Source organism: Lontra canadensis, unplaced genomic scaffold (assembly GCF_010015895.1).
Source record: "Lontra canadensis isolate GAN:19392208 unplaced genomic scaffold, GSC_riverotter_1.0 scaffold118, whole genome shotgun sequence".
Lineage (NCBI taxonomy): Eukaryota > Metazoa > Chordata > Mammalia > Carnivora > Mustelidae > Lontra > Lontra canadensis.
This window is the reverse complement of record NW_022631112.1, coordinates 3,825,929-3,843,022: the sequence shown is the minus strand read 5'-3', so window position 1 is coordinate 3,843,022 and position 17,094 is coordinate 3,825,929. Positions and strand designations below refer to the sequence as shown.

The window sequence follows — 17,094 nt, the reverse complement described above, 5'->3', positions numbered from 1 at the left end:
CTCAGACTGAGCCAATTGTATCTCCTGGGAATCTGCAGTCAGGCAGGACCCTGGGGAGGTTAGGGTCCTGTGTGACTGCAGGCCTGTGGTCTGAAGGGCCTCCCACTTGGGTTTAGTGCCCTGCAGTTACCATTTCAATTCTTAATATTTTTATCTTTGAACTTGTGTATTTAAGTGAAACTGGATAGGGCTACGGAGGATGTGCCAAGGCCTGGGGCCCCAGCTCCTTTGTGGTCCTGCCTCCTAGCATCTCCCCAGGAGGGGTTTTCAACATCTGCTCCCCACACACTGGTGGCTGACCCCACGGCAGGGTCTTCTTTGCCCTGCCCACCTCCCACTATCCTCCCATTCCCGATGGTGGAAAGGGTCCAGCCGGTGGGCGCCCAGGCACTGGTGCAGGGAACGGAGAGTTGGGTGCCCGCCTTGCAGCATCTCAGGGAGGGGCCTGGTGGCAGCCCTCCCCTCCCAGGGCTCACAGAGTTGTGCCTCAAGTGCTGCTGGCTCAGCGCGGGGTGGGGTGGGGGGGCCACCTTTGGCCACCCTTGATCTGTGTCCAGAGGGTGCGAAGGTTACAATCTCTTCAGAGGTCACTTGGCCACCATGGGTTACAACAGCAAGCCCACAGGAAGACTGATTTACCCACCCTGGCCATGACCAAATTTTTATTTTGCACTGGGCCCTGTAAATGATGAAGCCCGCCTTGTCTGTCGGTCACTTTACCTAAGGATATGCCACCTGACATCTGTGGGGCTTAAGGCTACTGAGACCTAAAAAAGTGGGGGAGGGGGGAACCAGCATTGAACTGGGCATCCATTGTGCGCAGCCTGTCTTTCTAGGCACTTGTTCTCCCTGGAACTCACCTCACTGCACTCCCAGCCCTCGACAAGAGCCCAACACCAGAAGGTACCGAGTATCTGCTCGCTGCGGGCAGTATGGGGCCAGAGCTGGAAAAAACCTAACTTTTCTCTGGTCCCACTCTCTGCCCCATGGCAGCAGGACCAGGACCACCACCTCCCCAGATCTAAGGCTTCAAGCTAATAAAACACATTAAACAGCATCCACCTATGAAACGACCTGGGACTTGGTACGAGGCTCCTGGTCACCTACTGCCTCACCCCCACCCCGGAAATGAACTTAGCGGTGGAATGAATACATGACACTTTGTTGAAGTGGCAGACGCGGCTGGGTGTGAGAAACGGCTGACTTCTCTATTTTTTCTAAGGCATCAAAAAATAGGCTTCCCACAGAAAAATGAGGTTCAGCTAGGAAAAATGCAAAAAACAAGGATGTCTGGGGAAACGCACTAAAATCACCCAATCTTGAGTGGGCAGGACAGATTTGCCCCATCCTGCCAAGGGGATCATGGAGGACAGGCAGGAGGAAGCAGTGGAGGGCAGAGGAGAAGGTGGGCTTGTCACCAGTGCACACCTCCAGTCCACTCCCACCGGAGGGACTCAGGAAAACAGGGAACCCGTTAGGCTTGGGGGGTGGGGAGAAGGACATGGACCCCATCTTCCCAGAGGAAAGAACTTTCCACATAGCAGGAATTCTGTAGATGCTAAGGCCGCCAGCCACCCTCCACTTCTACTGCTTCAGCAGTGATGAGGATGGTGATGATGATGATGAGTTACTTACTTTCACTCTTGTCAGGCACTGTATTAAACCCTCTGCACGCACTAGCTCATTATACCTTTGCCAGAAACGATGCCTGTTTTACAGTTGAAGAAATAGAGGCTTGGAGAAGTAACCAGCAAATGCAAGACCAGAACTGGCACCCAGGTTGGTCTGAATCCAAACTCGGGTCTTTCTCCCATTCTATGCCCTTGGTTTATTTTAGCAATAATAATAAAAAATACAAAGACACAAATCACCATATGCTGACTGTTCCCTCTATACCAAGCACTTTGCTTATATAACAACTCCTCTAGGAACCACAACAACCTTTTGAAGTCGGTACCATGAGTAACTAGCTTACCGCTCAGAAAACTAGGCTCAGAGAGGTTGAGTGACGTGCCTGAAGTCACCCAGCCAGTAAGGGTTCCAGCAAGGACCAGGATCCAGATGTGCCTGGCAGAAGGGCTGGTGCTTTCAGCCGTCATGCTCTCCTGCCCTGGCACCTGGAGAGGCTGCCTACATCCTTGCCCACAGGGGAAAGCAGAGGAGATCCTCTTCCGGCTCACACACGCCGGGAGCAGTTGGCTTAGCCATCTCAGGTGAGGTCACTCGGTTCCACCACAAAGCCTCCATCCAGCTGGCTCATTCCTGCTGCCTGACCCTGCTAGCAGCGTCCCAAATTCTGCCTCTCCAAAAGTACTTTTTCAGGGCCTCCCTCTCTGCGACCCACTCACTGTCTGGCAAGGCTAACACCAAGCTCCCAAACAGATTCCATTCCCAAATGAGACATTTCCTTCCGACCCCAGAGGCATCTAGAAGCACACCCCTCTGCCTCCGGAGAACTTGTGTTACCCAGCAATTCTACTCCACGCATGTTTCCAGCGATAACAAGGTCTACGGAGGTCCATGGCACTGGCACCCAGCCTGTGATGGAAACAGTGGGCCACCTTCTTTTTTCCCCTCGCAACTCTGAAAGTACAGTCATCGTCTCTAAGGCCGTCTGCATTTCCTGTGAACCTCAATACCTTCCTAGATAAGCAACGAGAAGGCTCATAAACATGACTCACCCCCAAGTCCAGAGGGTTCCTAATAAGCCAGTCCTGGTGTGTGTTTTGCGTGTGTGTGTTGTGTGTGCGTGTCCGTGTGTGTGTGTGTATGTCGGAGGCATGATAAGACCAGACAGAAATCCCCAGCTGGAGTCCTGGTGTGTGTTTTCCATGTATGTGGTGTGTGTGTGTGTGTGTGTGTGTGTGTGTGTGTGTGTGTCAGGGGGTGTGATAAGACCAGACAGAAATCCCCAGCTGGAGTGAGAAAATTTAAAACTCGGTACAAATGTCAATGCTTCATTTAGCACTGCTTCAGGGGTCACTAAGAGGGTGTATTTGGGCTTTTAAAAAAGTCATTTCACAAGGAAACTTGGAACAGGCCATGTCTGTTTCACTGGACACAAAACAAATAAAATTTTAAAACACTGAAATTTCTCTTCCCTGGGGCATCCTTGACCATTTAAAGTACAATCCAGAAGATTTTTCTTCTGTGGCCAGATGGCCTGGGTTGGATACGTGCTCTGCCTTTTCCTAGCTGTGCGACCTTGGACGCCCTCCCTTCTCCAGGCTTTGGTTGCAGTATCTGTAAAACGGTAAGAACAAAATCTTCCCCATCAGCCATCAGGAGGAATAAGGGACATGGCCCAAGGAAAAGGTTTAGAGCGTCTCTCAGAAAGTGCACAGGCATCACAAGCACAGACTGCTGGGCCTGGGCCCACACTTCCTGCTTCTGTGAGTCGGGGCCTGAAAATTTGCTTTTCCAACACACTCGCAGGTGGCACTAAAGATGCTGGTCTGGAGACCACAGTCTGAGAACCAGGGGCTTAAAACAATGCCTGGACCGTGAAAGTGTGAATATGTTATCCGTTGAAACTATTATTACTTTCGTCCTCCTTAGATCTTCACCAGCCTCAGAGAAAGCTGCCCTGGTGCTTTCCATGCCTAACAAATATTTCTCAGCCCTTCCAACTCAGCCTTTACTCCTCGTGGCCACAAAACGGCTGCAGTGTCCCCACATCCAAAAACCATGTGCATTTCCAGCAGCCCCCCTCCACCTCCTACCTGCCGTCCCCCCTCCATCGGGGCCCTGAGCCTGGCTGCTGCCTGCTCTATGGGAAATCACCCAATTTCATACATAATGGTTTCCTGAAAACTCATGCAGAACGAGACACTTGCATGATATAAGGCAGAGTTCTGTTCCCGTAGAGCTAATAAGAAGGATTATAAAATCCCTAATTACACCTCATCTGCAGGTGACAGACTTCCAGCGTTTCGCACCTATGTGTTCCTTGTTGTGCAACCGAACGTGCAGTACGCCAAGGCCAATGGGGCTACACACCCGCCACGTCCACGTGCCTGTTGAGTTTCCTCTTGATCTCAATTATATGAAGACTTAAGGTTATCAATTTCACAGGACCCATCTTTTCCATTTATCTTCATAAAATCTGAGACAAGTACACTAAAAATATTCAAATAATTGCAGGGGTTTCAGGTAATTGCTGAGGAGATGAAGTACGGCAGAGCTCCTGAAGGGTAACCCAGTGGGCTGGCAGGTGGCCCCCCACTGATAATAGCCTGAAGCATCCAGGGGTCCCTCTCACAGCCGCCAGATGGGTACCACTCCCTCCTCTCCCCTCACAGCAGCCAAGGAAATCTTCTGCTCCGCCCCCCCACCCCGCAATACTTACAAACTCCACAGTGCCTTTCTTCCACGTACTGGCCAACTCCAAAAGGCAACCCGCAACGATGTTCTCACCTAAGGGCATCGTCCCCTCCCCTCTTCCTTGTCTTTTCGCTGGAGCGCAGCCCACTTGGTCAATGCGCCATCCCTTGCTAGCCTCTGTCCCCCTGATCCCTTTTTTCCATTTGGGGAATCCCACTGGTTGGAGAAGACTTCCCAGGCTCCACAAAGAGGAGCTGAAACCTTTCTTCTCCATTCCAGTTGGGTTTGGGGGGGAAAACAAATCACACGCAAGTGATTTTCCCCACTCTTTTATCATCACTCCACCCAACTAGCTGTGGATTCCTACCGGTCCCATCTTTGCCCCCTACAAAATCTACTGATTCCGGGCCTCTTTGGAAGCCTTTACCATCCATGCAGATTTTCAGTTAACGCTACATGGTGTAGGACCCATGTGGCTTCACCTACATCCCTATTGTGTCTGCGGTCTTCAACTCCACAGGGGCCACGAAGCTTCCAGGGGTCTCCCCCCTCGGCTCTGCCAGGTGCCATAAGCCCTCAATGAACCTTCCCTGATAACGAGGCGCTAAGGAGGAAACGGGCCCCCTGGGACTCTTACAGATATGGGTAACAGGGGGAGGTATTTATAGCAAATGCTACCAAGCCATCTATGCATGACCTTTTGGCATTAGGGTGACTAAATGTCCCCCTTTCCTAGGTACTAGCTCATTCAGAGCCACTGAGGATAGACAGAGTTTCTGTATCAGGTGAAACTCCAGTTTCACCGAAAGGAATTTCACTTTCTGGGCTTAGGGGGAAGCTTACAGCATGGCCAGCAGATACAGGAGCCCAGAAAATGCTCTCTGCAGCTCCTCCCATCCCCATGCCCCGTACCACCCAGGTGGTTAACCACTAATTAGGTGACAGAAAAACGCAGAGCATTTCCTATCATCAGTTCCCAAAGTTATAAGGAACCAATTATCCCACAGAGCTATCTCCATGACACGGAGTTCCCCTGGGAAACCCCAAGTCTCCTTCCAGGAGCAATTCAAAACAGAGGGCAATAAAAAATTCAATACTGGAAATGTCCAATTTTGGGGGGGCCCATGTCTTCTGGAAATCTACCTGTGCTTCTGTGGCTCAAAAGGCCTGTCTTCTGCATGTGCGGACACAAGATAAGCACCGTGTTTCCATTTGCTTCCCCTCTGCCTCCACCTCAGGTCATGGCCATCATTCTTCACTGAAGATACCCTTTCGTGACTCTTTCTTTAAAGCTACAACATGAGAATGTTTACTTTCAGACGCAGAGTCACAGAGAGGACTCTGCAAGTGGAGATGTCCGTGTTGGGGGTCTGGGTCCCAGGCGATGGGCGTCCATGGATAAACGTAGACGGCCAGGAAGGGGTCATCTGTCCACAGAGAGGAGCCCAGTGCGCCAAGAACCCATCCATCATCTTCCGGGGCAGCCACATCCGCAGCGTTGGTGTCTTACCTGTCCACCCCTGGGTTCTGTTCCTTATGTGTCCCCAGACCCTTCCCCCTCCTCCTTGCTGGAGGAATGTTCTTCCTGGAGCCCATTCAGACTTTCCTTCTTGAAACTACATCTGCCTGTTGAATGCAAAGGCTGGCGTCTAGAACCCTCCCTCCTGGATGCCCCTCCCCCTCCAACCTCCCTCCTGGAGAGTTCTACTTGGCAAGGCTGACTTTGGGACCAGCCCATTTTTGAGAGATGCCTGGCAGGGGGCTCTCCAAACCCCGAATCTCTCTCCAACCACCTTCAGCCTTTGGCCATAGCCAGGGCAGCTTAAACGGTTAACTCTTTGCAGACTACTTTTCTTAAATCCATCTACTTTTTAAAACACACACGTTTAAAAATGAAATTACAGCAACATCATTTGCCATAAATGGAATGTAACTCAACCACCAACTCAACACACACACACACACACACACACACACACACACACAAAAGTTGTGAAATCCTAATTAGTGTCCCTAGCTGAAGGTACTACATTTGAGGCCTGCTCTGTCTTCCTGAAACACCATCGCCAAGTTCCACAGATGTGTAAAAGACCCCGGCACAAACCAAGACCCTCTCTGGCACAATCGGCGGCACTAAAGGAAAAGGAAGGGCAACACTTCCCAGACACGAAGGCAAGTGTTATTTAACACCCCTGTCTCCACCATCTAAAATCATCTACCTGCAGTAGACAACCCCTCCCTCTCTCCCAAGAAACTTTACTGAGCATCTACTCTACGCCAGGTACTTTCCAGGGGCTGGGGAACCAGACATCTTTTTTTATAAAGGGCTCTGCTCCTCTAGGAGACTTCAAACCTACACTTTAAAGAAACAGCTAGACAGCACCCAGGCTAGCTTTCCCTCCAGTCTAGCACGTTACACTAAGGAAAAACCCAGATTCAAAACTGTGAAAACCAGTTCCTACCCCACACCCCCAGAGACTCACTATTTGCCAAGCAGTTTGTCTGATTAAGCTCTCAATAGAAAAAAAAAGACGTGTGGTTATTAGTTAAGTGTTTGGTATACTTTGTAAGCAGCATTAACCACCCCCAAAAACCTCAAGGCTTCCCAGATAAACAAGTCCCCACCCAAATGCCCTTCCCCACACATCCTAGGGGTAAGCCCCCCATGCCAGAAGACAACTGACATTTAAAACCCGATTGAAACCACACCAAATGCTGTCTATTTTAAATGTCAACGAGGAAGGCGGCCAGGCTGGCAGGTTCCTCCAGGACTGATTGAAAAACCACTTTCCTGGAGCTGCATTTAAAAATCAATCACCACAGATGGCAAGAGGAGAGGCTGAGGACAAGACTGACCTTTGAGTCAAGGGCAACCGAGATGATGCACATTTGTAACTAATTACCTCTTTCTTAATCTTTATGTTTGTCTCTCCCTGGACAGGGACTTTCTTTCCAGCAGCTGAGACATCCGAGCCAAGTGAATTCTAGGCTTCCGCAACATCTCACTTTGTCCAGATTTACAGTGGCCATTTTCTGCTCTGTGTGTGTATGTGCGTGCTTGTGCATGTGTATGTCTCAAAAGGACTGACATCTGTCATTCTTTAAAAGTGCACATAAAGGGCTCCTAGGTGGCTCAGTTGGTTAAGTATCTGCCTTTGGCTCAGGTCACGGTCCTAGGGTCTTGGGATTGTGTCCCATGGTGGGCTCCCTGCTCAGTGGGGAGTTTGCTTCTCCCTCTCCTACTCCCTTCCCCTTCTGCTTTCCCTGCTTGTGCTCTCTCTCTGTCAAATAAATAAAAAATCTTAAAAAAAAAAAAAAGTGGGGACTCCTGGGTGGCTCAGTGGGTTAAGCCTCTGCCTTCGGCTCAGGTCATGGTCTCAGGGTCCTGGAATCGAGCCCCTCGTGGGGCTCTCTGCTTAGCGGGGAGCCTGCTTCCTCCCCCTCTCAGTCTGCCTCTCTGCCTACTTGTGATTTCTGTCTGTCAAATAAATAAATAAAATCTTTTAAAAAAAAGTGCACATAAAACTAAAAGCTTGTAAAAGTAGAATCTTGGTTAAAAAAATAAAAAAAGAGAATGCCTGTGTTTTTAAGACCTAAAACCTCTTTAAACTGTCTTAAAAGTATTTTCTCCTAGGATATGGAATAACATCACCAACCTGAATCCAAAATGTTTTCTGTTTTTATGTTACTTTCCCATTAAAAGGGATGGATGACACCTTAGAATAACAAACATGCATACGTATAAATTTAACGACCACGTTACTCTGTCTTCCTCTGTGCTCGTCCCTGTCCTGAACACTTGACAAACAATAATCTAGTTAGTCCTCACAACAACCTCATAAGGTTTGGTCCTATTACCCCTGTTTTTATAGAACAGAAAACTAAAACAGAGAGAGGTAAAGCAATTTGATCAAAGTCACACAGCTAGTATGTGGCTATGCCAGGCACTAAAGTCAGGTAATCTGGATTTAGGGGGCACGATCTTGACCACTCCCTCCCCACTCTGTCCCCCCACCTCTCTCCCCACACACTCTGTGCTGAATGCTTTACAGGTGTTATTTCATGTAAACCATACAACGACCTCTAATGTTTTTATTCCCATTTTACAGATGGGGAAAACAAAGCATCTTGTCCGAGACCACTCAGCTAATAAGTGAAAAGTGGGAGCTCGGACTTCACCAAAATGTCACCTAGTCAGTTACTCAGTCAAACAATGGTGTCCGTCTCCAGGCCCTCCCCTGCCCCCATAAGCCTGTGGTTAGAATCAGGAAAACAACTTGCATTCGTCCTCTAACTGAGCCTAGAAGCTTGAATTCAATAGCCCCGAAACAACAGGGTTTGGGATGTCAGATCCCCTGATCAAATTAACAGAACAGACCACAAGGCATAGCGACCAGAAATAAGTTGGCTGAAGGGTACTTATAGTTATGGTGACTTAGATGCCATCCATGGGGGTGCGAGGGAAGGTCTCTAGAGCAGCAACTCTCAATGGGTGGTCGGGGGTCCCACGGGAGATCCTCAGACCTTTTCTACATGGTCAAAACAATTTCCTCAGTTACCCTAAGCTACAACTTGCCCCTTTCCTTGCACCCTCCATGAGTGTACCGTGCAATTTTCCAGAGACAAGACGGGCAGTATTGCAACAACTGAACAGGAGACAGATACCAGGATCCAGCTCTCCCCTCTGAGATCAGACGGCGCAGATTCACAAGCCTAAAACAATGCCGCTCTTCGGTTAGTTTATTCTGGAAAAGCTGTCTTTCACAAAAATGCTGTTTAGGCTAATGGGTAATAGGTCTATTATTTAAATGAATTAAATATTAAATTAAGTAATAAATAAATAAAATAATAATAAAATAAAAATATATAGATATATAAATATATAATATATATTATATATAATATATAGATATATAATACATAAGTATATATAAATATATATTTATTTATAAATATAGAAATAAAAAAATAAAAATAAAATAATAAATAATAATAAATAATAAATAGAAATTAAATATTAAATGAATTAAATATTTTAAAGTTTTTCAGGTTTCATTCCAATAGGGTGAAGACAGAGATAACCCAAGAAAGTGGTCATTTTTAAGAGCGTAAAGGAGTTGTGAGACTAAAAAGCCTGAGGGCTGCTGCCCAAGACCATCATGTCCATTATAGGAGGGGAGGGGCCACACTGACCCTGCACGTATCGGGGACTCGGTGACCGTAATTCTGGACGCTGAAGGAACGGTACATGCATCCACGTACATTGGAATGACGGATACTCAGACCCATGCAGCTTACCTGGAAATAGTCCGTAATGAATGATCCAAGTTCACTCTTCAGCAGCCTCCTGGGGAGAGAGAAACACTGTCAAGCAGTCCTGGATGGTACAGCTCCCGGGGCCTTGTTCACAGATGCATGACGATAATAGAGTGCTCGCCAATGGCACAGGGACCAAGGCCAGGTCTAAGAAGGGAGTGTGTTAGGCTCTAGTAACCCAAGAGTTCTTAGGGAATTCAGGCAATGGGAATCCTACAGGGGATCCAGGCAGCCACAGAGGATTCTTTTTCTTTTTCTTTTTCTTTTTCTTTTTTTTTTTTAAGAGAAAGAGAAAGAGTGAGAGAGGGAGGGACAGACAGAGAGGGAGAGAGTGAATCATCAGCAGGCTCCACACCCAGCGCAGAGCCCAACACGGGGCTCAATCTCACGACTCTGAGATCACGACCCAGCCACTGGACATTCTAATAGGGTTGGTAGAGGCAAGCCCAGGGCACCTGGCTTCATGTGGAGGGGGTAAAAAAAAAAAAAAGCAAAGAGAAGAAAGACCATAATTTTAGAATCCTCCATATTTGTAGACATTATGGTTTAAACCACATCTGTCATACATTCTTCAACCCATGATTATAAAATACGAGCGAGAGGAAGGTAATTATTATCCCTCTTATGCAGATAGAGAAACGGAGGCTCAGAATAAGCCAGTGACAGAGTCAAGATTCAAACCCAGGCCTCCTGCAAATTCAACATCTTTCCCCATAATCCCACCCGGTCTCTCCTCCAAATCCATCAGCTCATTCAGCTCCATGCCGTGGCTGGGCTGGTCTTGCTGCCCATCCCCGAGGGACTGAGGAAGTCCTTCAAAGGCGACTACGACAGGGAAAAGGGATTCTACTCACCCAGCCACAAACATTTATTGAGCTGTCCTTCACGTGCCAGACACTGTGGTGGTACCAGCTACCCAGAAGTGAGCACAGGAGGTCTCGAGGCTCACAAACACACTCGCGAGATGACTTCAGAATCTCAAGAGCTAAAATGACTTTTTATTTTTACTTTTTTTAAAGATTTTATTTATTTATTTGACAGAGATCACAATCAGGCAGAGAGGCAGGCAGAGAGAGAAGGGGAAGCAGGCTCCCCGCTGAGCAGAGAGCCCAATGCGGGGCTCGATCCCAGGACCCTGGGATCATGACCTGAGCCGAAGGCAGAGGCTTTAACCCACTGAGCCACCCAGGCGCCCCTAAAATGACTTTTTAAAATAGAGGTCTTGGCACCAGCCCCTCTTCTCCCCATGACAATCATGGGACTGGCCCCACTGCTCTTTTTTTCATTGGATCCAAACAAGGTGAGAAAGCTAGAAACAAGAATAACTCTTTCCCCAGACCCGGGGCGTTCCCTAGGAGGGTACGCTTTTCACTGCTTCAAATGATGTCACTGACCCATCCCACCAGTTATGGTCATGGAGGGGCAAATGCTCAGGCTTCTGACAACACCTGCTGGCTATCACCCTCCACCCCAACAATGTGTTCCCACATGTCGCTGGAGAAACAGGAAGTCACAGCGAGGTATCATTAGGGGCAGACCACAGACGCAACAGGATTGCAAAAGAAACAGAGAGAGAGAGCTCCATGGTCCACATTCTCATACCAGAGAGACACCAGCAAAGCTGCAAACACATGCTGAGCTAGGAAAATACCTTCCTTGGCCCACGACCGAAAATGTGCATGTGACCGATACTGCATTCTGAGACCTAATATCATGGGGGGGCTCTTGGAAGTCCACCCCACAAACACAGCCCAGCAGCTCACCTGGTTGTGGGCCTCTCTGACAAGAGGCGAGGGAACATGCATCAGTCAGCAGGCCAAGGGTTGGTCGGTCATCATGGCTCCTGGAGGCTAGAGGCATCTCCCAGGCAGAAAAGAAAAACCAGTGGGGAGCCCCAGGTGCAGGCTTTCGAACAGGAAGAGTCAGGGAGGCCTCTTCTGACTGCTGGAGGGAGAGGCACCTCCCAGAAAGGTCTTCATGGCCACTGGGAAGCCTTGAAACCACAGAGGAGGAAGCCAAGCTTCCTCAAGGAGGGGACAAAGAAGCCCTAATAATAACGGGCTACCCCGAACAGAGCTTCCCAAGCACTTCTTGGGTCCCCGTGACACTGAGGGATGGACACGGCTTTGAGATCAAGTAACAGGCTATGGAATTGGTGTCCACGAGCAATTGTGCTGGGACACGGTTCGTGAAGGTGCTCTGGGTAAAGTGGAAGGAGAAAGAGGTCTGGGGGAAGGGTAGTCCTTCGAGGTCAGCTCCTATGGGAAACCCGCCTGGAGCACCGTGGAGGAGGGACCCATGTCAATGTGAGCATCGTTCATTAGGCTGGACACGGTCAGCAGGTGATTACTGCCCAGGGACGCTTCACGGCAGTGCTCGGGAGCATCACCACCCTACCCAACTGAGGAATCCGAGAAGCACAGTCCCCGACTGGTCAGGGGAGGCAGAAAGGCTGCATCCACAGCGAGGGGAAGGTACAGCATCTTCTGGTCCTGCCAGGGCTGCTGCCAGCCATGGCCACGGGCAGATGCTGCAGAGCGTTGTGGAGAGACAAAGCTTGCGGGGCCGGGGGGGAGGGTACCAGCTGATAAAGGAGCAGAGGCTAAGGAGGAAACTCAACACAACCAAGACAAGGACAAACTTAGAAGCTTCAAAAAGACTGAAGCTTCTAAGACTGAAGCTAGAAGCAGCCATACCAGGAGCAGCGCGATGGCGATGGAGAAGATTGAGCGGCGGAGCACGGAGATGCTTCCACCAAGCCGAGAACGTGGACCCTCGGCCCTTTACCGAGGAGGAACCAGACAGAGGAATCTGCACGACAATCCACCTCCTATACTTTCAACCTAATTAATGGACTACTTCTGCTCGGGTATGGTAAGAGAACCAGACGTGTGTCCTTTCCTCAGTCCCGAGTTCAAACCCCTGTCCACTAGGTCTTGTGATATAGACGACACCGAACAGAGTAGACCCCATTGGATCATTTAAGTCAATGTTCTGTTGTCCTGGGGAGGGGAGGGGCCAATCACTAGGCAGTTCTGTCCCTTACAAAACCTGTCCTACTTCCGAGCACGTTATGTGTTAGACAAGGTCACTGCATCTATGTCCAGAGTTTTTGCTGCAGCAAAATATAGGAATCAACGTAAATGGGCACCAATAAAGTAATCACAAAAAAAATCATGGTTCATTCGTACAATGGAATTTTATGCAATGGTTAAAAAAAAAAGAACTCTAGTGATACATAAAGATCTAGGTTATATTAAGTCTTAAAAAATGCAAGATGCTGAAAGGTGTATATAATATGCTTCCTTGTGGAAAGATAAGAGAAAAATAAGAATATGTATTTTTATTTACAGAATATGAATTAACTCAGGTGTCACATCTGTTCTTTGAACTTATTGTTCTGAAACAGCGATGTGATTTGGTTTCCAACAGGCCCTTTGAACTGAAATAGACAGCACCTTGATTTTGAGAACACACCAAGCATGTATGCATTTTAAAAATTACATATAAATGCATTGGGTTTTGTCCCCTCCTCTCCATCTCCCCAGGTAAGGAGCTGGAGAAAGTTGCAGCCATTACTAGAAATTAAGTAGGGCAACAAATCACGTCAGCAAACTTTATTCCCTAAAGTTAGGAGGAGATAGAGATCCCAGTCTGTGGATCTCCTATAAACTGCTGAGTGCCCCCGGTTGCTTGTCCATATATACGTTCCTTACCTATGCATAAAGAAGTTCTGGAAGAATGTCCAATAAGCTGCTGTTCTAGTAATTATCTTTGGGAGGGGTGTTGAATGAGAACTGGATTTCTGGGGTATGGGAGATTCTTTTTTTTTTTTTAAGATTTTATTTATTTATTTGACAAACAGAGAGATCACAAGTAGGCAGAGAGGCAGGCAGAGAGAGAGGGGGAAACAGGCTCCCTGCTGAGCAGAGAGCCCAACACAGGGCTCAATCCCAGGACCCTGAGATCACGACCCAAGCCGAAGGCAGTGGCCCAACCCATTGAGCCACCCATGGGCCCCAAGATTCTTTATATTATAACCCCTTATTTATTTAAAATTTCTGTACCCCATGAATCCTATGAAAAAAGCCATAAATTTAATTAACAAGAACCACCACCAGAGTTACCACCAAATGGCCTGCAGCCGAGAAGGAATTCTGGGAGGGAGTTTTCATCAAGGTTGCAGTGTCAGGAAGCGGGTGGTCCCAGGGAACCCACCTCAGCCTGGCGGCCTGAGAATTCAACTCAGAGAGAAAAGTGGGGAGGCGGCCAGAGCTGGCCCAGCCACAGGAGAGCAGACTGCCGCTGAGTCACCGCACAAGCTCCAACCTGTTTCTATTCTCGGTGTTTATTCTGCTAGCACTTGATTTACAAGGAAAGAGTACTTCTGAAAAACATGATCTTAGCTGAACTGAGAGAAAAAGGGATTTTCCACACCTCTGTCTTGATACACCATCTTCAGGGGAGGACTCGGCAGTAGCTCTCCTCCAGAGCCAACGAGAGAGACTAGAGATCCACGAATTCATTCACCGAATCACAGCCGTTTCCAGAACACCTGCTGTGTGTCAGACACCGTGCGAGCTGCTGGAAGGGATGAACAGGGCCTGGACAGAGATTTCTCCCCGCCCAGGGCCACGGTCTCATGAGGCACAGGAGCCCTATCTTCTCCAAAAACAGACACTACGAGCACCAAGGCGTTAGAGGTGCGCAGACCTAAATTCACACAGAGTCAACTCACCCTCTAACCTTCCTCGCTAACTTCGCCAGTAGAGTTTGGAAAGCACCAGAAAGGAGAGCAAAGCAGGAGGAATGACAACAGAATTAACGAGCCTGTGGTTTGTGGTTCCCTAGATCCGAAAGAGGTGAAAACTCTCATTGCCTCCAAGCCCTAGGCTGCGTGTTCTGGCTAAGGCATGGGGGGCTGAGACTCTGGCAGCCTCCCTCCCCCTTTTTCCACTCTCCCCCAGGGAATTTTCCCTGAAAAGAGGAATGTAATTCCTTATTGGAACAAATAGATAAGAATAAGGAATCAGCAGTAAATGCTCCCCAGGATGGAGCAGGATGATTTTCCCCCAAACTGAAGGTTTCTAAGCCCAGGGGCCAGGCGCGCAGTCCACAACAAACACAGCAGGTGCATCCTCCTGTAAGCCAAACAAAGCCACCGGTCGTGGGAGTAGCTCCACTTCTTATCCACCAGGAAACCAACCTCAGAGGTCAGTATGGACAGAGAGGAGAGGGGCCTCGTGGAGCGTGAGGACCAGGACTGAAGCCCGCTGTCAGCGATCACCCCTGCAAGTCAGCATCACCGGTCAGTCCCTTGTGCCCGGTCCCCAGCCGGAGTTCAGAGGTAACGAGGATACCTCTCTGTGGACTACCGCAGGGGTTAAAGGAGTTCATACTGAACTGGGCACACGAAGCCAGGCAGGTGCGCGCCACCCAGGGCTGCGGACCTGGACGCCCACACTCCCAAGAACCTGACCCAACAGCTTCTCTGCATCTCCTTCGGAGCACGGCTGGACCAGCCCATTCCCAAGCCTGGCATGAAGGGCCCCAGTGAAACTCATGAAGGGGGCCGGCCGTGGGGGCCGGACCTTACTGAATGAACAAAGGGTAACAAAGAGGGGAAGGTGGGTGCGAACTTGGGGGAAAAGGCGGCTTGACGAAGATGGAGGGGACGTCCCAGGTCATAGGGCTCCAGCTGCGCCCGTGTCACGTAAGGGGCTTCCAGGCCAGGCCTTGTGTGCAAAGAGTCCTGCCGCTAACCAGCAGCAGCAGCAGCCTGAGCTGGAAGGAGGAAGTGGGGACCCGGGAGTAATGGCAAAGGACGCTCATGTGGACCCAACCCAAAAGGGAACAGGGCACGACGTTCAGTCAGAAGCCAGAAAGGCCACAATAGGGAAAAAATGGGGAACCACGCACTGGTCTGTATTATCTCACCCTTTCTCCCCTCCCAGGCTGACTGGGCGAGACATCACCCCAGATGACAAGATTTCCTGTTATTACACAGACCTGCCATCTCGCCCCTCACTGTCTTGTCAACTCAACTTCCCACTTCTGTGGGCTTGAAGAGTAAACAAGACCAGGCCAGAGCCGGATCCTGGCTGGTGGCGGGGCACGGGGACCCCGAGGGGGCAGGTGGCACAGGAGTGGTCCAGAGGACAGAGAGAAACCACCGTGGGTATGAGTCACCATCTCCCTGACACATGGGGAAAGACCCAGAGCAGCCAAATCCCAGGGGAGGAGGCAGTGGTTCAGAGACAGGCATTATGGGGCTCGTGGTTCCCAGCATCCAACAGGACGGCCGGAGGAACTGTTCGATATTTCTGTGTCGTCTGGCAACTAACTAGGGGCTGCCCCAATACTCAGGACCCCCAACCCAGCACCTTGGCAGGATCCAACCCGACCTCCTCGTGATCCAGGCCTTGTTCCCAATATGGTAGCTGGTCAGTACCCCTCCAACCTGAACCCCAACCTGATTGCTGACTCCCCTGAAGATCACCTCCCTCATTTCCACAACAGAACATTATTTTAAGGAGGCAGCATCTTTAAGCACTTGCATGCAGATATCGCTTTCCTCCTTGGGTCCATTTTACTGGGGCCCACTGGAGGCGGTGTCCACAACTCATATAAAATAAATGCGGGGACTCCCATACCTCTTGCTTTCCTACACCCTAAGCGGGGAGTGGGGACAGTAAAAAAAGATGGAGACAACCAACAGAGAGCTTCCATGGGCCTTCCTTTTTTTTTTTTTTTTTTTTAAATGTAATCTCTACACCCATTGTGGGGCTTAAACTTACAACCCCGAGATCAAGAGTCACACACTCTACCGACTAAGCCAGCCTGGTGCCCCTGACCTTCTAACCATGTCACAGGCACGATGCTAGGAAGCTGGCATGCAGTACTGCTAATTCTCCAATGTCCCTGTGGTAGGAATTTATCCTCATCTCACAGATGAGAGGAGGCTGATGCTCAGAGCCTTGCCCGGGGCCATATACGTAGATCCTCACCCAAAATGAGGCCGACCTCAAAGTCAGCCCGTGGTACCCTACTTGCTCACAGGGGCAGGTGGGTAAGACGGGTGGAGGACACGGGTGGGCATGAACGGGGGGGCTGCAGTGCACCCCCTGAAAGCCAGCAGCCAGGCCTTGGCTCCCGCTGACCAGTTCCAGGCCAGACTACACTTCCAGTGTTACCTGACGTGAACTTTTCTGAGAGGCCTGGATTTTCAGGGGAGACTCAAAACACCGTACGGGCCAACCGCCACCACAGGGGCCAGCCCCAGAGGTTTCTGATTTGTCACTTCCCTCTCACTACTCTTCCCGCCCCCAAAGTCAAGGGTGTGTATCAGCCAGAACAGACACAGGGACAACACATATACTCAGGCAGAACCATCTGGGCTGAAAAGAGACTCCATCTTAAGCCCTCCCAAAGCAGGGTCCTCAGAAAACAATGCCT

At 49.5% G+C, this 17,094-nt stretch overlaps 1 protein-coding gene across 10 annotated transcripts in view; it reads right to left on the bottom strand.

The window, feature by feature from the left end:
* The window catches only part of PRR5L (proline rich 5 like), a 143,296-nt gene that overhangs the window by 24,948 nt on the left and 101,254 nt on the right, over positions 1 to 17,094 (bottom strand). For all 10 annotated transcript variants that reach the window (XM_032840955.1, XM_032840957.1, XM_032840950.1 and 7 more), the window contains one exon: positions 9,622 to 9,670. In XM_032840955.1, the coding sequence (XP_032696846.1) occupies positions 9,622 to 9,670 (49 nt within the window). The remainder of the gene's footprint in view (positions 1 to 9,621; positions 9,671 to 17,094) is intronic.